Source organism: Athalia rosae, chromosome 1 (assembly GCF_917208135.1).
Source record: "Athalia rosae chromosome 1, iyAthRosa1.1, whole genome shotgun sequence".
Lineage (NCBI taxonomy): Eukaryota > Metazoa > Arthropoda > Insecta > Hymenoptera > Athaliidae > Athalia > Athalia rosae.
Window position 1 is genome coordinate 15,029,622 of NC_064026.1, and position 20,796 is coordinate 15,050,417.

The 20,796-nt window shown below is 36.7% G+C and overlaps 3 protein-coding genes across 9 annotated transcripts; 1 reads left to right on the plus strand and 2 right to left on the minus strand.

Annotated features, from left to right (window-relative positions):
- Positions 1-106: 106 nt before the first annotated feature.
- On the minus strand, positions 107-7,525 carry LOC105690575 (mitochondrial glutamate carrier 1-like). Of its 2 annotated transcripts, none has more exons than XM_012408488.2 (9): positions 7,371-7,525; positions 5,231-5,298; positions 4,257-4,283; positions 3,449-3,583; positions 3,195-3,344; positions 2,950-3,086; positions 2,673-2,858; positions 2,395-2,545; positions 107-2,245 (listed from the first exon to the last, which is right to left on the minus strand). In XM_012408488.2, the coding sequence occupies exons 2-9, from the start codon at positions 5,272-5,274 to the stop codon at positions 2,107-2,109; spliced, it is 969 nt and encodes a 322-aa protein (XP_012263911.2). In that variant the 5' UTR covers positions 5,275-5,298; positions 7,371-7,525; the 3' UTR covers positions 107-2,106. The 2 variants fall into 2 exon arrangements, with proteins under 2 accessions (XP_012263911.2, XP_048504769.1); XM_048648812.1 differs by having other exon boundaries at positions 7,493-7,511.
- Positions 4,566-15,608, plus strand: LOC105690574 (gamma-tubulin complex component 6). Of its 5 annotated transcripts, none has more exons than XM_048648793.1 (16): positions 4,566-4,735; positions 8,025-8,220; positions 8,346-8,566; positions 8,667-8,905; positions 8,990-9,098; positions 9,163-9,522; positions 9,635-9,745; positions 9,870-10,040; positions 10,134-10,429; positions 10,500-10,719; positions 10,851-11,082; positions 11,152-11,344; positions 11,448-13,515; positions 13,600-13,809; positions 13,892-14,064; positions 14,140-15,608. In XM_048648793.1, exons 2-16 carry the CDS (start codon positions 8,025-8,027, stop codon positions 14,438-14,440), a joined length of 5,100 nt encoding a protein of 1,699 aa, XP_048504750.1. In that variant the 5' UTR covers positions 4,566-4,735; the 3' UTR covers positions 14,441-15,608. The 5 variants fall into 5 exon arrangements, with proteins under 5 accessions (XP_048504750.1, XP_048504748.1, XP_048504747.1 ...); XM_048648791.1 differs by lacking the exon at positions 4,566-4,735 and adding an exon at positions 7,536-7,911 and having other exon boundaries at positions 8,006-8,220; XM_048648790.1 differs by lacking the exon at positions 4,566-4,735 and adding an exon at positions 7,536-7,911.
- Positions 15,592-20,746, minus strand: LOC105690456 (isoleucine--tRNA ligase, mitochondrial). 2 transcript variants are annotated; one of them, XM_048648802.1, is made up of 16 exons: positions 20,621-20,746; positions 20,201-20,538; positions 19,575-19,697; positions 19,232-19,391; positions 18,947-19,151; positions 18,425-18,729; positions 18,162-18,328; positions 17,842-18,078; positions 17,586-17,758; positions 17,364-17,502; positions 17,116-17,273; positions 16,895-17,038; positions 16,561-16,774; positions 16,225-16,477; positions 15,963-16,144; positions 15,592-15,893 (listed from the first exon to the last, which is right to left on the minus strand). In XM_048648802.1, exons 3-16 carry the CDS (start codon positions 19,593-19,595, stop codon positions 15,675-15,677), a joined length of 2,577 nt encoding a protein of 858 aa, XP_048504759.1. In that variant the 5' UTR covers positions 19,596-19,697; positions 20,201-20,538; positions 20,621-20,746; the 3' UTR covers positions 15,592-15,674. The 2 variants fall into 2 exon arrangements, with proteins under 2 accessions (XP_048504759.1, XP_012263658.2); XM_012408235.3 differs by lacking the exon at positions 20,621-20,746 and having other exon boundaries at positions 19,957-20,462.
- Between the last annotated feature and the right edge of the window lie 50 nt (positions 20,747-20,796).

The window sequence follows — 20,796 nt, forward strand, 5'->3', positions numbered from 1 at the left end:
ATCTCAAAATAAGAAGTAACGGCATATATCTATGGTAACGGTACAAACACGGAATTATTATTCTTATCTCCACTTGATAACCACAGAAGAATTACAACAAGATATTTGATACTTCTAATACATCTGAGACGTGTATTTTTATTAACATTGTTTTTTTTATCATACACATTTTAACAAATAATCAACACTGTTACGTAGATCAATTAATAATAAATCTAATATAACAATACTTCACAATGAAAGTCATTTACCTAATTTGTTTGATTAATTTTTCTCACAGAATTGACTGCTCAGGGAAAATCAAAATTTGATTATTGTGGACTAATTAGGATACATGTTCGGACGTACATTCATTTCGAAATTCATCTAATCGAAAATTCGAATCGATCACTATGGCAATAATGTACTGGCAGCTGATTATCACCCTGAGTTTTTTTACGCTGATATATTCAATTTGCAATAAGATCTCTTATGTGGTTGAATTTGAGGTAAGATCAGAGGGCAGTGAATTTAATGCGTCTGAATTTCGTAGCTAAGTGATAGTTCATGTGAGGGAAACTCATCACTCTTAGAAGACATAGAATCTATTCAAATAAGTTAGAAAAAGTAATTGTAGTATTAAATAGTGCACATGGCCATTGACAAAATATATTATTATTCCCCAGAAGGAAATTGCAGCCATCTCATATTTCGTGCGCAGTACATAATTGTACGTACATCGATAAGTTGCATCACATAAATTTCACCTCAAGAGATAAGCGAATAAATCTTTGAAAGGAAACAAAAACAACGAACTAAAAGTTGCGAGAAGGTTAAAATCCTTACAATTATCGATTCTTGTACAATGCTATCGCCTTATCCATACGTATTTACTCCACTAATCTCGAATAGTGGCTGTACAAATTTTATTAAAAACATTTAGTTTAAAAAAACGATAAAATTCTTGTAATAAAAAAAAATATATACTACAAGGCTAACAAAGATATGCTCCATCTCAAACTTATCACAAAACACTGTTTTTTTTTCTATTTCTTCTTTTGTTAAATTTTTCAAATATTATTTCTCTTATTTACGGCAATTTTTTTGAAAAGGAATTTGACTATTTTTTACTCTTTATTCACACATGGACGTTTTACACATCTGTCAATCTCTAACTTTATTTCACATAACTTTCCAACATTGAGAACATTTCGTTCAATTCACCGGCGGTTGAAGTGCTGTACATTTGTTATATTAAAGTATCGTAAGATTAATAAAATTTAGAAAGAAATCGTAAATGAAATAGTAAATCACATTTGGTGCCTTCGTTTATAACTATTGGTCAATGGCCCTGGACTTCCAAATGATAAAATTTTCGTGTGAAAACATTTCAATATTCTTTCAATTATTTACAAATTCATAGAATGAGTAATAAAAAAGATCAATCGTTCCATTAAAAAAATTAAATAAAGTAGACTGAAACCAAACAGGTTCAGCAATTCTAATCAAGTCAAATACTGACTCTCTACATTCTCCGTAAGTATAATTGACACAAAGCAAGGTCAATAAAGTTGCTCCAATATTGTGCCTCAGTTTTATTCCTATTCAATGACACAGATCCATAAATCCAATTTCAATTGGGTGTAATGTGAAAATTGCAAAACATAAAAACTTACAATTATGACCCGTGAATATTTTATGCGCATTAGGTTATTGCCATGTGGGTAATTAGAAGACCACCTAAATTTAAAACTAATGAAAAAAAGATCTTCGCTAATCGATAAAGAGTTTCTACTAAGTCGTTCAGTTGTTTTTATATAATTAACTAGACCCATCAGAATAGCACAAAAGACCACAAGGAAAATATTTATAAAAAATATCTTCTAAAATCTGCGATGATTTTAACGTTAAAAAAAGATTTCGTTGATCAGAAGCACGTTAACGTAGCATTTCATCAATTTTTTTCTCTTGTTTATGCTCAAATATCTCGTTACTATCATCAATGGCCATTTGTGCTACAATTATTACTATACGTATAATTACTTTCGCTAGTCCTAAGAATACTTGAGGAGTTATTGTCGGCTTATAAACAGATACATCGAAGAATCACAGCGAATAGAAAATTCTTTATTTTAAACCCATGAGGTACTCTGCTACCCCAAGGTAATAGACAGTTTGCGCTATGCCAAACAACGGCGCTATTACTATCATCCTGCAAGCACCACCTTTGAAAAATGCAGTTGGTCCTTCGAGCTGTAAAGTTTTTCTGAAAAATAATTATAAAATTTACATAAACATTTATGAACATTTTAGCAATCAACGCATGGCGCTATCTGCCACAAAAGCGATTTTTCACATCCACCATCAATCCAAGTATTCTGCTTACAGAACAAGCAATGTTATTAAAAATCTTACTTTATACAATCTAGGACTCCGTTGTACGTTGGATCTCCAGGTGCTTTTTTGATAGCTTGTAATCTCGTTTTCACAACGTCGAATGGATTAACCGAAAGTGCAGCAGCTGAGCCGGCCACACAACCGGAAAGGAAGGAGCACCAGAATACGGCTGAAATTGATTTCATTTCGTCATGTTTGGGAGTTACGATCACAAAGACTTTGTTCACACTTATGAATTCCAGGAATAAATTTATACTCAAAGTTTCTCATATACGCAAAGATATTTGCATACTCACACGAGCCATCTTCACGTTTAGGGCCCAAGTCGTTCAAGCGAGCAAACAGAGGGAAGTAAATGACAGAAAAGGTAACATCTCTCAGTGCTGTTGCTCCTGTGCCTTGATAGAGACCCAGGATACCTCTCTGTTTGAAGAGATCTCTCGTGAGGGACCACGCTGATATTTTAGGTACTTCTTGCCCACCTTCAAAAGTCACTCAATGTATCTCTCCAAAATCTTTAACCAAACGACAAAGACGGATGAGAATATGTACAGGGGTAATTTTTAAACTCACTAGCTTTAGCCGCCGCAGCCACTCTGCCAGCATCTTGCATTTGAATTTTAAGTAGTTCCATGGGTGTTGTAATTACTATTTGACAAGCTCCTGCGCTTCCTCCAGCGAGCATTTCTCGCTCTAAGGGCAAGGGGAGTCTGTAATGTCGGATAATTTTTAGTAGCATTACGCGGGAAGATCCACACTTTGATTACCATGATGACTAACATAGTTGTAGGTATCCGAATCTGAAATTCGTTTCTCACCCAGGTCCAGGAGACAACTTATGCCGAAATAGATCGTTCGCGGTTAATTTGATCGCTTTCTCTGGTGTTATCAACAAAATGTTGACTCCAGATCCTTTATACATGCCAAAGTAACCTTCGGCTCTATAAGTCTTCTTGAAGCAGTCGAACCTGAGTCATAAGAACAATTTGTCCACAGTAAACGATGCTCCAGGAATTATTTCATTATGATTTATAAGTAAATTGAAAATAAAAAAATAGATTCAACAACTTACATGGATTTGTACATCTTCTCGCCATTAGGGCCGACGACTTGATTCTGCAATCGGGTCTTGACCAAGTCCAGTGGAAAGACCACGGACACTCCGATGATTCCTGCGATACCGCCATTTATGACTTTTGGTAGCAGCCTGAAATCATGTTGAAACGTTTGTGAGCTCCACAAAACAAATATATCTTCAAACGATGCCAACTACTCTCAAATTGAAAATTTCATTGGCGTTTCGTTATTTTTGAATTAAAACTGAGCTCAATATCATCAACCCACTTGAATGATTTGATTAGAAACACCAAATAATTCAGAATGATTTTTCATCAGTCGGGATATCATTAAGAAATGTAAAATTTATTTCTATACGGCACTAACATTGCTAGTAAATATTAACTATTGCGCAAAATGGAAGGCGCTTCAGGCATCTCTAAATTTAAGTATATAGGTACTTAATAATTTGGCCCACAGGTCATGTTATTTTTGAATACGTTTTGTGTTCCCCACGTTTTGTGAAAATAATAGAAGACCTCTGTTCGAAATTCCGTACGATATTTTTTTTTTATTCATACTGCATCTAAGGAAAAATAAATGCAAATGATGGATAAATTCACACGAAATGGTAAGTTGTAATTATTGTTTTAATTTATAATATCCAAATCAGAATCGAATAGGTATTATCGACCACCGTATAAATATAGCGAAATATTACACATCAGGGTACTCAAGTATGTCAATAAAAAATAGATAATTATAGTTCAAAATCCTAGATACACTCTTGTGATATAATTAGTATCAAATCATCGTCTACTTACTTCACTTGATTACCCAGTGGAGTAGCTCTGAAAAAAAACGAAAAATATTGTTATTTCTTCTTTAAAAAATCGCTCAAATAAGTTCAAACAACGAATTTCTGAATGTTTTTGAAACGGCTGTTTATGCTTGTTTAAAAAAAAAACATCACATGTGTCTCGAGCAACACGCTTAACATTTTTATAATTCGATCACGTTGCACCAGTTATGTAACCATATTTAAATACAAAACTATCGTAGTAGATAGCAGCGGACGAGTGAATATTTTACTTCAGTAATTCTGTGCCTGTTGATCGTATAATCGGTGCGGCAAAGTATCAATTTTTTTTTTTCAGACTATCAGCAGAATATCTTGATTTTCTCTTCTCATTCAAAAACTACGATGCTCGAAAAAACAATCTACCTAACGATATGATGACAACGTGGAATTTGTTCAATTTTCCGGCTTAGTGATGAGTTCAACTAGGTCATCAAATATTACGTATGTACGTACATACATCCATCCAAAACGAATACGTCCTTTGGTAGCACTTGTTTTTTAACGTTTTATTTGAAACCGTTCGCGACATACGGTCGTTTAACAAACACTAATTCTAAAAGTGACGCACGGGATGGTTGTACAAATTGTATCTGATCAAGTCGCCGTATGTCGTTTTCTCATGACTTCGTAAATTTGTTCGTAACACATTACACATTGATCTTGAACTTCAACAAATATTAATCGGATTGCGTTTAATGTAAGAATTTTTATTTGTGACAGTGGCTAATCATTCAATTAGCTTATTTCTCGGCTTTTTTATTGTACTGGCGTTAACAACAGTTGTCATATTTGTATAAGTATCAAAAACGCTCATCATAAATTGCTACTCTACTTACATTATTTTACTGATTTATTATCGTATGAGAATAAACAAACAACCAACTGTTATACGGAAGTTGGATTTCTTCAATCTTACAAGTTACTTATCTTACTTACAGTAGTTCGTTACTCGTTTTGCGTAAAGATCCTGTGGAGGCCATGGGTGCTGGATTTTATTATCCTGGCTGAAACGAAAATCAGAAGTTTTAGTAAGAATGCAAAATGTTTTTGCAGAGTCAATCTTACAGGGAATGATTCGATAAACTCATTTAGAGGTACAATTTTCGAATCAAAATGAAAGATTAGTCAACAATTTATCATTATTAGTCTACAGTTATATGCCTTAAGAAAATTATCAGGAAATGTGACCGAAAGGGTTTAAGAATGATAAAATATCGAGCGTTGTTACTCAAATATGATTCGGGAGTTATCGATTCAAAGTTGAAGGCCGGTGGTGGTTGACTTTGTGCCAAAGGTGCGCACCCCACCTTCTGAAACGATCAATTCACTCTACCTCTTCCGGTATCATGTAATCATCGAAGTCCAATCCCTAATGAAATTGATATGATAATCACAAGGCTCGAATACAGTCAGGTCAAATATTCTTTTAATTTCGTTTCGACGGATACAGTATGCTCAAAAATCCCCATCGAGTTACCGATGTGCAAATTTCGCAGAACTTTGAGATCTGGAGAGACTGACAATAGAATGTTGCTGATCTATTTCACAAATGTGATACAAATATCGGAACGTCATCTGCCAGCCAAACATAAGTGGGATGTGTCAGCGACCTTGACAGTGACGATATATTTTTTTATTTTGTTTCTATAATTACCTCTGTCGAAATCTGCAGACAATACGGCCTCTGAAGAGGTTTACATACGAAACTATTATGAGATTTACAAGAGATAACGAGATTAACGCGTTCGTAGACCAGCTGGCGTGAATAAAATGATTTCATTTTTCACACCCTTCACAGTTGAATGAATCTGATGAAAATGGTATCGCGTTAGAAAATAAAAGTAGTCGGTTGTCAAACGTCAATTATCAGGACCAGGAAAGCCACTTGAATTAATTGGATATCAACCATATAAATTTATGCGATCCGTAAGATCGTGAATTGCTACAGTACAGCTTTTTCGTAATTCATGGTCACATTTATTGATAATTGTGATAATAAAGCTTTGGCGAAAGCCTTCCAAGCTCTGCAAATGCTCGTAATCTTCTCGCTGATATTACGTACGTAGACATGTACGGACGTATTTACGTATTACGTATGAAATTAGGAAATAGTTAGACCTCCGGGGAAGTTTACTCTGCTGGGACGTTGGATTACATGGGTAAATGTGCAATTTTTATCCGTACAAGCTCCTGGATTCATATGAATTCAAATTTATTGATACTTTTTCGTTTTTTATTCACCAGAAGGTCGAGAAGATGAACACTCTAAGAAATTAGGCGCAGCTGAGCACGTTCCAAAGTTTAAATCAGGGGTGATTATTTTTAGAGAATAGTTTATCCGTTATTCGCTAGGAATTAAAGAAAAGTCAATTCTAAACCGAGGATATGTTTCAAAACGGACGGCATCTGTTATTACTCATGAAAATCGTGGCAGTGCATTTTGAATATACGTGTACAGTGAAATCGTACAGTATCGACCTGACAACCTTCAGTCGGTCTTTCGTATTTGAGAAGAGTTTTTCGTCCGAAGATGATACATAGCGGAAATACCTTGCGTCTTCTAAAATGGAATCACGACACGACTTCCTCTTTTTTTTTAATTCGATGGTTTTGTTAGTTTTTCTTTGAAAACCAGGAAATAATACCGGCTAATTGAGCCCGTAATAGACGAGAATTGTGAAGGAATCTGAAAGTTTTCATATTCAATTATGTACATGTTACACGTGCAGAGGTTACTTGGAAGATTTTTTTATCGCTAATGTTAAAGAACTAATTTTCTTCGACCTGGAGAGATACTAGCATGGGAAGTATGTATGTTATAACTCAACTGTCAACCCTACCCTACCCTATCATTTAAAGTACCTGTGTCAAATGGCCCCGATCTTACGTGACCATTGAATCGATTAAATTCGCACAATTTTTTCCAGCTGAATTCATTCCTACAAGAAATTAATTATGCGCTGGTTACTGGAATACAATATACATAATTTTCAGGCGGTGGGAGGGCATGCATATGTAACCTAAGCGAGTGCTCGACAATTCGTAATTGTGCAGCATATTTTTCTTTTCTACTTACAATTGTAGGACGTGTCACTCAAATTTTATGGACCTTATATTGTATCGTTCGAAACACGTTAAAACAGATGAACTGGTCTAGAATAATCCTGCACAAACTTTGAATCACCACGGCCTACTTACTAGAAACAACCCTTCAATCACACGATCGGCAGTCGCCAACGGACACCGAGAAACTAAAACATATTTGTGGCCACCAGCTTTAAACGAGATGAATTTTGGGCGGAGGGCGATCTCTGTTGGACGAGATAGACAAACATAATTGTCAGTCTCCAGAATCCAAATGCGAAACATAACGCCATCATTCGATAAATCCGAAAATCATGGAGAATATCGTGATTGTTTTGCTTTGGTTTTGCCTATTGTTTACGTTAGGTTATAAATTATAGAAAATACGTTGATACGTTAACAGTTTATTGTTGTTTAATTGTTTTCACCTGGAATTAGCTAGTGAATTACCTTCTGAAGTTTGAAATTTACAGGATCAGTGCGTATAAGATTCATACACATACAGAAATATAGTATACCTACTTAAATTCGGGGTAAGGTAGATGATGAGTAGCTGTCAATTAACGAAATATTATCTAAATAATATGTAGATGTGAACTACGAACCGTCAAAACGTGATTTATTCAGATCCACATTCTTTGTAAAGATGGATCAGAGCATCGGAGATACCAGTACCTACACTCTTATTACCGAATTATGTGGGCACTTGCTAAAAAAGCACTGCGTAGCCGAACAACATCCTTATATTCCTCAAAAAGATTACTCTGGATCTTTAAAAAAATTAAGGTCTAAAGCTTATGGGATATTGTTAAATAAGTCGCCGGAAACACACGAATTGTACGGTGAGTGTGCCCACTTATTATTTGTTTGAACATGCAACACTCTTCAGTCTGACAATTATTATTGTTCTAATGTTTGACAAATTTATTTATTATCTTCTGAACCATAGATTTATTTATCTTTACAGTTTCGCAGAGGAGCAAAGACGGCGATCCAATAGTACAATTATTCAAACATTCTTTTGTATTAAAAGTAGGAAAAAAATTTGTGGCAAAGGCTGAGGAATTGGAATCTCTTTTAAACGAATTAATCAATACAGAGAATGACAGAGATTCAGCTGTCTATTCAACTTTGCAATTGTTGGTTGGTCTGAAACAATTAGAATCTGAAGAACAAGAGCAGAAACTTGTGAGTGTAGTTATAGATACCTGTGGTCTAGCATTTTTTATGTCTGCTTAATCTATTAAAATACTGAAGCAGATAAAGTTATTTGAATAATCTATTTCAGAATGTTTTTCACTATGGAAAAGCTAATCCGCTACTGCCCGGATCATTATGGAACGGCCGAGGTGTGACACCCTTTCAAATTTATCCAATGGAGTCATTTGTCATACCTCAGATATTCGAGAATATGTTAGGTATCCAGCACAGTTCTGTTATACAGAACTGTGCAGTTGAGCCTGGAAGCAGGCTCTTGTTTTTAGGAAGATTTAAATCTACAACTACAATGGCAATTGAGTCCATTCAGTGAGTCGTGTTTTTGTTCTAATTTTACGTGCTACAATGATGCCATATTCCAGCGTTTTTAGAAATTTTATATCTTACTTTCAGAAGCGGGAATCCATTGGTTTCTATGGCATCTCTATCATCCAGAGGAATAGTAGAGCTCGCCCCCTCGAGACATTATAATATGCCATCACATTTTTTTCCCAATATAGTGGTGAGTTTATTTATTAGAATACAATAACTCAGGTATTTGATTATCGCTCAAATTTTTTTTTCAGGAAGATGTACAGGAGGTAGAGGACGATTGTTATGTAGAAAACGAAGATTCGATATCAGAAGAGGCGTCGTCTTGGAAATGTGTCAATTGTCCACAAACAGATCCCAGCAACTCTGACTCTTGGGAGGCCCATGCATCTGATCAAATTTTTAATGAAAATTCAAGTGCTTCTCAACTCGAGTTTTGTGATATCTGGGAAAATATGGTTACCATACAGCCTGTTTCTAATTATCGAACGTGGGAAACCCTGGGTCAATTTGACCCTCCAAAGCAGCCCCACTTCATTACAGAAACCCCCCAAGCCATGTTTCATTTAAGAAGAATAAAACTGGCCAACTTCCTACAAATGACATCAGTAAACGTTAGTACCTACGCTTCATTATTTCGATTTGCTTTGCGTTACGAATTTGGGCCAAAATTATGCGTTTCACATCACCTTATTTTAGCCACGACAATAATTTTCTATTTCCCAGGATGAAGATTCTGTGAATCTGATCAAAGAAATCCCGAGCAAACAGTTTTTATCAGATCTGAAATTGTTACTACTTGGAATTGAGTCGGAGTCTTTTGTCTACGACAATTTGGTAATAAAATATTCGGATTCTTTGCATCACGCCTGTCAAAACATCACAATTTTTTTTTTTTTATGGTAACTAGTAGCACTGAGACTTGTTATAAATTACTGATCAAGTTTCTGTACAATTTCAGTTAGGGTTTCAATTGCAGCCAAATTTGGCCATCCCAGGACTGAGCATTGAGGGTTTGAAAGCTGTTTGTGACCCTGTTACTCAGTGGGGGAATTGTTTTAAGGCGTTGACCATTCTAACATCATCGAATTCACAAACAAGTGAACTGGAACAAAAAGGACTGATTTTCAAAGTAATGAAAACGTCCTAATATTATAGAATATAATTTTTCATTTTGTAGTAACTCAATCAGCATTCTTTGTTATACACGACGCAAATATTCCAGGCAATGTGTAATAAAATCAAAGAAGTGCTCCTGCGCCATCGCTTGGCAATAGGTCGACTATCGGTAGATGAAGGATCCACCGGACTGTTAGCTTTACTGGATAAAGTTCGTCCTCTGTGTGTTATAATCACTGAACTATCTAGGCTTTGTCGTTGCGATAGCCAAAATGAAGTAGAACTGGACAACGGGCTTGGAATTTTGACTCACATATATCAAGAGGTCACAAAAATCACTCAACCAAGGGTGGCGTTTGTGTTTTATTCTATCCTAAAAGCTTGTTGCGAGGTTTATTTTTGGTGCGTATAACAGTGGTGATTATTTTATTTAAATTTTGTAAACTTTTTCTGTAATAACGCTGTTTCATAGGTTTTTGCAAAAATGGTTGTTCGAAGGTGTCTGCGACGATGTATACGGAGAGTTCATGATCAAAGTAAAACCGCAATACCTACGGCAACGCGGGCATAGATTCTGGACTAAGGGGTTTGCGATTAATCAAAAGTCAGTACCTGGTTTCTTAAAAGAATTGACTGACGCCATTCTGCAATGTGGAAAGGCCGTCAGACTTTTGAAAGTCTGTGATTCTAAGGTAACCATTCTACTTCCATTTTAATGTATTTGCTCATCAATGCTATATCCGAATAAAATAGCTGGTAGTATTGCAATTTCAGTTCACAATATTCTCGGAATATTGGTTATTGGTCATATTTTAATTTGCAGAATCCACTATGTAGTGTCCTTGCAACTTCTTATCCTGCAGTACGAGTTTGTCTGAGCGTAGGACAGCTTCGAGAACAACAAATGCATTGTAACGAGTACCTGGCCAGAGGTAGGTCATCTTGTGGGCCGATTATTTCTCTGTGTTCAGCGCTCCAAGAAGAAAGAGAAATATTGAAAAAGAAGGCACAGATTGTAAACGTTGTACATCAGGAAATGTTGGTGCGAATTAAACGTGAGTTATCAATACAATCAATTCTTTTTATTCCACGTCAGAGTTCATCGCATATTGATTATCCGTTAGGTGAACAAGAAGAAACGGCCCGACAAGTAGCCCAAGGAAAACGTGAATTACTAGCAAAGTTGAAAGATCAGGCGGAAGAGGCAGTGCTTCGGAAAGAAAAAGCAAAAGAAGCTCAATTACATGCAGATCAATTACTCATGGAACGAATCAACAGGGAGCAAAAAGAAGAAGCTGAAAAATTACAGCACGAAAAGTGAGTCTTTTATCTTGATGTAGCGTTCTCTAGATGTTTGTTGGATTAGTTATCTATCAATCAAATATTTTCGAAAACTTTTATCGATCTTATACCTTTTCAGAGAAAATGTACGGACGTACTATAACGAATTGGCTGCGGAAGCTGACAGACGAAAGTTACACGCGGATTGGCGAATCAGGCGAATGCAGCTATTTGATGAGAGAATCGCTGCATTGTATGCAGCTAAGAACGAGTTATGGCAAATCAAAGATCCGTCACGTACACCTGATGTTGAGGACAACGCAATCTCGGATAAAGAGTTTCCAAATGACGATTGTGTGAACGCCACTGACAAAAATGCAGAAAAAAATGTCGATCCACTTTCTATAGAGAATTCGGATTGCAATTCTGATGATATCCGGTTGCCTGCTGAACCTGATGAAACCGAAGTCGATGCTAATGCAAACCAACAGGGGGATGAAAATAGCAACGTGCCACCTATCCCAACGGAAAAACTTTCTTCAGAAAATACTACCGAAAATATGGAGGATGAAGAGGTGACCGAAAGTATTTCAGTAAAATCACCACGGCCTACTGTACTGGAAATAAAACCAATTAGTTTATCTACTGAGCCAATTGAAATAAGACAGGACCTGTTGGCGAAAGATACATTACAGAAGAATAAAAATAGGATAATGGGACATACGGTATTCGCAGGAGAAGATTATCGCGAAGATCGAGGAAATACTAAGAATAACATGCGAAATTTCCTATTCGATAGAACCGATATTACAAACGAGGCGCTGGCGAACAGGCTGCGGAATACTGGAAACTTAGACGCGTTTACTGAGTTGGATATAGTCGCTGATAAAATAATCGCAAACAAGCTGGACCTTGATGAACTAGCTGGTACTGATAACATGTCCGAATTACAACGCAACAAACTTAAAATATTACGTGAAGAATATAATTGGACACCCAACAACAACGAAATGAAAGGCATTATCTCTGAAAACAGAAGAGGCGCTACATTTGGACTAACGGATCATGAAAAATGCGACGAAATGATGATTAGTTCGACTACCGAAGATCCTCTTTCCGAAATGGAGATAAATAGAAATCGAAATGTTCAGCACCGCACTGATCAGAGTTGCAACAACGTTCCAGAGAATAAGGTCTCGGTCGATCGTAATTTAACAGATGCTGAAAAAAACAGGGAAAAAAGTATGGCGCATCGAACAGGTCAAGAAATGCCGACGATGGTAATTCCCGAAAATATCATCACTGAACTAACCGATGCACAAAAAAACAGAAACAGGAATATGCAACACTCTACCGATCAAGGGATGAATGATGTGCCAGAAGAAATGGTCAGAAGTCAACCTGGTATCTTGACCGACGCACAAAAAAATCGCGCCAAGGTCATGGATCAAGAATATCACATTTATGGCAGCGCTCTTATTGAGAAACTTGACAATGACAATGATCTTGGAATATCTTTTCCAATTTCAAAGTCAACTAGCTCTCATCAAGTTGTTTTGGACACGACTACTCCGATGTCTTGTACGACGGATAATTTCCCACTGTCTATGAGCAGCAGCACGTCTCAGTTCCAACAGTGCATGGATACTCCTCTATCAGAAATGAGCAGCGAAATGCGATCCGTATTAACGACTGGTGAAATATTGACAGCGGATACTGTACGATCCGACGTAACGGAAAGTGGTTTTAAATTTCCAGAAAGATCTCCGATGTTCCCTAACTTTCTGGGCTTTGGTTCAGCCGCGATGACACCGACTTCGGAATCAACGTTAACTATTGCTGATGTGGAGATGATAGATAATACCTCACTTCATGTTTACTTAGAAAAATCCGTCAGGATACCTTTACAAGTTCAAAGCAGTCTTGTAAATGACGCCATCATAAAATATTTACTAGAAGAACACAAATTCTTATCTCATTTACACAGCCTCAGAAGTTACTTCTTTTTATTGAATGGCGAATTTGCAAAGAACTTGACTAAGTCACTGTTCACAAGGCTTTATGAGATTTCATCCCCGGCAGAACTGTTAAATTCAGCTACGCTGAACAATCTACTTGTCAAGGCGCTCGTTGCCTCATTGAGTGGCAGCTATGCAAATTCAGAGCGACTCAGCCTTTCCGTCACTGATGTGCCTGGCCAACTGCAGGTATTTTATGACAGTCTGATAATGATAAAAAAAAATTCCCTGGCCAATGAACTTGCTTTTCAGATTAACACATGTTAATTTCAGGTGTCAAATCCCGAAGCTTTAGAATGCCTTTCTTTGAATTACAAAATTTCATGGCCTCTGAACATTATTCTTGATGAAATTTCAATGCTGCAATACAGTAAAGTGTTCAAATTTTTGTTAATGGTTGGTCGAGTAATGTGGGTTCTGCAAGAAGATTTTCACCTTTTAAAAATTGAAAGGAAAGCTGCTAACTCTAAACAATACCACGCGGTAAGTAATTCTCTACGAAAATATCGCCGAATCAACATCTAACAGTAGCTAAATAAATACCCATATTTCGTTTCTGCCACAGATACAACTATTCAGACATTCTATGATGCAGTTTATGACTGCTCTGCACAATTATTTGACATGCAGCGTACTCCATGCCAGTTGGGCAGAATTTGAAAAAGATCTTGAACACGCTTTAACAATCGATCAGGTTTATCTCACTCACGTGAGTTACATAAAGAAGATTCTTTCTCGGTAAGTAATATGAGTCATTTCGAGATTCGTTGCAAAAAGAAGAATCACCCTATTACCTGATTTTTCCATTTTCAGGTGCATGCTGAACCCAAGAGGAGAAAAAGTGCGGGCATGTTTGCATAATATCTTCAAAGTTATCTTGAAATTTCATAACAGAGTACGGTCACAAAGTTGGGTCACAACTTCCAAAGGATCGGTACATCCAAATTATGTAAAACTCGAGCAATTGTACAAAGCTTTTTGTGAGCTGCGGTCGTATATGGCCCACGTAGCTGAAAAACTAGCTAACAGCGGGTACCAACCTCACTTAACACATTTTTTGAACGCGCTAAACATAAATTGCCTTTATGACTTGAATGTTAAAAGGAAAGAGTGAGTTACGCTAAATGAAGAAGAAGATCACATTTTTGCATTATTTACGATGCAGTTTCGGGTACATTAGAATGATAAGTCCTATTTATTAGATTGAAAACAGATCTCAGTATTACCATCAGTTCCAAAAGTTTCAGAACTTCTGTGAATATTAAATTATTAGTGACCGTGATCAGTATTCAAGTGGCTTTTTTTAATATACGTGTCATAAGGTTTGGATCAACTCTGTACTGATATGTCACCTTATTGCTCGTAGATTTTTATTTGTTTTCAAAATTCGTTGCTCTCTGCACGTTCTGTCAACTCATCTACTGATAGTAACGTTGAATTTTACGCTTCAAAATTAGAATTCAAACAATGGTGCTTGTTAATTCAAATTTCTAGCCATGTATTTTTGTTTCTACTACGTACGTACAATATTCTCAAAATATGAGAATAATTACTTGTTAGACAATAATTAGTCATTATTATTAACAAGTGTTAATTAGCTCTAACGATAAAATAGGGTCTTGTTATAAAGTTTAATTAGCCAAGAACGCGTTGGTGAACACGTACTACTGTAAATATTAGCTGCTTGCAAAGATTAGAGAAAATATATATTTTGGTTTTTTGGACTCATTCAAAATGTGATGAGACATATTCAACGTATCGGCTCGGCTACGTTGAAATATAATTTGCCTAAGATTCTTTCAAGTCAGGGAAGTATGAAACAGAGCATTGCTAAATAACCGGCACAAGCCTAGTACAAAGACAGAATTAATTTATACTCGCTTGGATCAACTATATTGAATCTTGATCTAAAAGAATGGTACTAAGTCACAATAAATCTTACCTATGCTTCCACCAAGTCCGTTGAAAAATCTGTAGAATCAAACTTCCGAGATCAGTGTTTTTGCCAACGCCTAGACAGAACAAATACTCAGTTAAATTATTGGTCATAATTAGGATCACAATTTCATGGCCTACGCCAATCAATCCCTAACAAGAATGATTTCGGAAGAAGATGATAACAGGGTGCACTCACGGGATAATGTTCGAATTCAATGATCTAATCAAATAGTTCATATTACTGTTTGTGTTGCCGTAAATATTCGTTCACCTTTGATGCTTTATCGCTGTATTATGTATTTGCTGTTACTGAATATAAGAAAAATATATTAACACAAATGTGAGTTTTATTAATCTTTTAGTTTATCTATGTACAAAATTGATAATTAACTTAATTGAAATGCATGTGACTACGGCGAAACGGAAATTAGAACGGCTTCACACCGCGCACAAACTTTTCCAGGGTACGGTTCAGGATGTCTGCGACAACGTGGACAAAGCGACTTTTCAATCGGATGTAAATTGATATGTGCTTCTTCAATCCCATCTTTTTGCTCCAGTGTAATTGAAGATAGTTGGAGCAATTCACATAATTCAGACGTGGAAGATTTCCGATCATTTTGCAACACCTATGATATCGAAATTAGCAAAATTTATTGAACTCGCACTAGAAAAATCTATATGTATTTTAGTCTTACCGAAATCACTGAAAATTGGGTTGGGCTAAGCGTTATCGTCGCATCTAGTTGCCATGTGTTGATGGTGGCAATCGTTTTGACTGCTGAGTTAATATTCAATGCATCTTTCACCACCGACGCTATCTGCGGTTGATTCCAATCTTCCGGTAACTTATGAGCGCTGTGGAACAGCGGTACAGAGGCTGTGATATAAAAAAATCAGATGTATTTAATTTACATGGAGTTGATGAGAAATTTTTTCAACAATTTATATCCATCGTACCAAGATTATCCGGATGGTGTAACCAAACCTCCTCTGCTAAATGGGGAAGTATCGGAGCTAAGGATCTTGTCAAGACGGCCAACATCTCGTTGATAATATCCAGCACGGCTACTCGGTGAGGTGAATTAGTGCTACTACAATACAGTCTATCTTTGATCAGATGACAATACACCGCAGACACAGTGTTTGCTATAAAATATGTGATAGTTCTGCAGACTTGATGGTACTGATAAGTGTTGTACAATAATTCAATCTGAAACAAAACGGTTGGACAACTCAACTCGGGTCTACTGCGCCTAAAGTAAAAGAGAAATTGACCGAGGAAAAGTACCTTACCTGTTTGTCGTAGTGGTAAAGTTGATGCAGTAGATATTTATCTAAATAGTGGTATTCGGGTTCTGGAGAATTATCACAAACATATGGATGGAGAGCACCTAACAAGAAACGAAAGATCATTCTGAGCCTTTGAACAGACGATGCGCTTGCTTGTAACAAATTCTCTGTAACTGGAATCTGAGCGTGCTGTGTACCGTGGCTGGCTACCCACCACCTACAATCAGAAGATCAAATGCAAATGCAAAAACCGAGGCTGAAAATAATGGCTTGGTAACAATAAGCAGATTCCACTTTGATCCAATGCTAAGTTTAATGTTGAAAACATTTTGCTTACCGCATTGTATCAATGCCATATGCAGGTGACTTTCGTGGATCAGAACCACCTTGAACAATTTCAATGGGATCGATCACATTTCCAAGTGATTTTGACATTTTATGACCCTTGTCATCGACTGCAAATCCGTGCGCAAATAATGATCTGAAAGAAAAAATCGCATAATTTATTTAACTAACAATAACTCACTGTCAAGATTTGCAAATCTGTCATTGACATACTTATAAGGAGCTGTGCCCTGGAGTGCCACGGATGTGAGTAACGATGCTTGGAACCACCCGGTAAATTGATCGATACCTTCAAGGTAGAGGTCAGCTTTTCCATTGGGCAGTACTGCTGACCAAGATATGCCGCTGTCAAACCAAATGTCCAAGATATCCTGCTTACGCAACACATGGAAATATAATTTCATTTTTCACAATGGTTCAATTTTCAATTGCATATGAGATTCCTGACACAGTATTCTCACCTCGCCTTTCTCCAAGTCCGAGACGTCAACGTTGAACTCCTGTAAGAGTTTTTTTCCAGCTAATTTTTCTATGGGCAATTCCCACCAAAAGTCAGGTCCATTTTTATCCATCAAGTAACACAACCTTTCGATCCATTCTCTGAGAAATATATTCCATTGATTCAATGTATATCAGTTTCAACAGTTTTCAATTATATCAATTACTCGATTCAAGGAATATACCTATTTGTAATTACATTTCCAGTATCTTTATGATACAAGACTGGAATTGGAGTTCCCCAGACTCGCTGCCGGGAGATACACCAATATGGTCTTTGCTGAATTTGTTGCAGTAATCCATTGGTGGAAGATATGCTGTTGCATTCCGGATACACCCGTACATTTTCCAAAGAATCCTAATACGCCGGTTGAATAAAATGGATGAATTCAAAGTAAAAACAGAAAGTGAAAAAAGTGAAGTTTCCGTCTACCTACTTACTAGTGCCTGTTGCTTAAGGGCGTTCGTATTAATGAACCATTGTCGGCTTGCCCTTATAATGACTGGTTTCTTAGTTCGCCAGTCGTATGGATAACTATGTACATAAGTCTCAATATTGACTACATTATTTCCTAAGTGACTCAAGACTGCCTTGCCACCTTCGGTTAATACATTTAATCCCGCAAATTCTGAACCTGCTTCAGAGGTGTAATGAGCATTTTCATCGACTAAAGAAACCTGAAACATTCAAATATTCAAATATTATCGACTCATCTGCGCGAAATGCCAGTGAAAATGAATTGAATAATACTTAGACTTACCACTGGTAATTCATTTGCTAAACCAACGAGAAAATCTTCCATTCCATGAGCCGGAGCAATGTGCACTAATCCTGTTCCTTTGGCAGTTGTTACCAAACTCCCATGCAGCAAAGGTGAGCTTTCACCTGTTATTGGATGTGCATATCGTCCTCCATTGAGTTGGCTCCCTATTTAATATTGGGAAGTAATCCGTAACGTCATAGCTAATTTGCATCCCTTTTTTATTTTTATTTTCCGTAATGCTTAGAAAATGTCTGCCATACCTGGTATTGATATCAATGGCCTGAGAGCACCGATTTTTTCCTGGGTTTCTACCAATAAATCTTCAGATACAATATACAGATTCATCTCATTATCCTCTGCGACGCAATAATTTGCATCATTGGAATATGCTACTGCTTGATTCGCGACTAATGTCCACGGGGTGGTCGTCCATATAAGCGCGTATACAGAACGACCTTTGAAATTTTCCAAAGCCGGAGGCAGAACATTCAAAAGCAATCTGACTGTGGCACATGTACTTGAATGTTGCTTATTGTATTCCAATTCAGATTCTGCTAAGGCTGTTCTAAATGATCGGATGTTTTATAAATAATTACACAAAAGCCCTAGGCCAATATCCAGAGTATTAATTTTGATTTGGCAAAGACTAATGAAGAATTTTCAGCATATTTTGATAAAATAATCAGTGTGGGAATAAATTATTTTGCAATTTGACTGGAAATGCAGCTGAAGCAAGTATCCCATCTTAAATTTTGTTTTTTCCATGAGTAAAGACACTGTACCTGGATGACGGTGACCAATAAACAGGTTTAAAATCCTTGGAAATGAAATTTCTCTCATATAAAGTTATGAACTGACGTAGTTGATTTTTGACATATGATGGGTGGTGTGTAAAGTAGCATCCAGATTCTTTCCAATCTGCCATGACACCCCAGGATGTAAAGACATCGCGTTGTTTGCTAATGGCGCTCTCTGCATATCTATGAGCTAAAAATAATTGCTAATTTATATGTTACTCACTTACATAAGCAAAAATTACTTGCTACACATGATACTGAATACTACACCTTCCTGTCGTATTTGCACCGGGTCCAAGTTATTCTTATGATTTTCCGTTGTATTCAAGGCTTTAAGTTCGATAGGTAAACCATGGCAGTCCCATCCTGGTACATAGTGTATTCTTTGCCCTCGGATAACTTTATTCCTAGTTGTAATATCTTTGAGAATCTGTAAGTTGAGCAGAAGGTGCAATCATAAGCTATCAACACTTTGATTCTCATAAGAAAGAAACTATCAAGATTTTTTTTAGAGATCTTATGTGTTGTTGGCAAGTAATTGAAATCTGCACCCCTGGAGCGATCTCGACAATTTTGGTTGACAGGTTCATTGGTGTTACCTTATTGGAATTACCTTATTGATGGCGTGACCCATGTGCGGGCTCCCATTAGCATACGGAGGTCCATCGTGGAGTACAAAATCAGGCCCAGAAAGATTGGCCCGCTGCCAACTATATAGCTCAGAAAATCCACACTTCTACAATTTGGAAATTTTCGTTTACAAATATGTGCTACGCACTAATTACATTGACAGTTGATTCGATGAAGCACAACGGATGACAGGTAGAGAGGGAAAACTCGATGATGAATGAGAAACATGCACTTAAATACAACATTTATTGGGATATTTGGAATAGTTATTAATTCTTTGAAGTAGCCATAAAGTAATCAAATAAGTATTGTTTGAAACTTCATATTTTAGAATGTGCTCTAAGCTTCAAACAGTGAGATAATACCTCTAGCAAATAATTATCCATCTCCACTCTTTTTTTCCCATTTAAACGATTTGGAAACTTTGTTTGTGGCAACAACAAAGTAGACGTATATTTTTTAGCTTTGACATTTTCATCAGTCTGCACATATCTTAAAATCAAACTTTTAGTATTGTATGAGAAAACCTTCTTTGTTTTCGCTAATATTAAGCTGAGAGCCGCAGACATTTCTTACAAAATACGACCGTGCTTACAAAGAGCGGCTAACCTTATATTTCAAAGTTCACACGGGAAAGGCGCAGCAGCGGTATAAATGGATTGCTACAGCCAATCCGCTTGAATTCATCTTAACCCAACTTGACCCGACTACAATCGCCTCGAGATTTTTAGCGGGCTCATATTCAAATGATCGTGACCGTCAAACCTTCGTGCGCTTCGTGGTTTCGTGTTTACATTTTTTGTGATCTCTTTCATTTTCAGCTGTCAGATCTTAACGCAAGTGATGTGTGAGCTGTATGGTACCCGAAGGCCCAAATGCGCAATATGAAAATTAGAACTGCTTTGATGACTCGTATATCCACTGTACATTTTCAATATTTTTTGTACCTGTAGAGAATTAAAGGTGTCAAAATTGATGTTAAAACAAGGACACAAATCATTAGTTATATTGTATCAATACGCCAAATACCTTTTCACATACAGCGTATCGTCGTCAACGAATTACTACATGAATTTGTTGATATATCATACACAGTGCAAAAGTTTTTTACCGCGGTGCAAGAATAAATAAACAAAAGAAAAAAAAACATCTACCGCGTCACCTAGGCGGGGGAAGCCCAAGCTTGTTCTAAATTGTTGCTATTA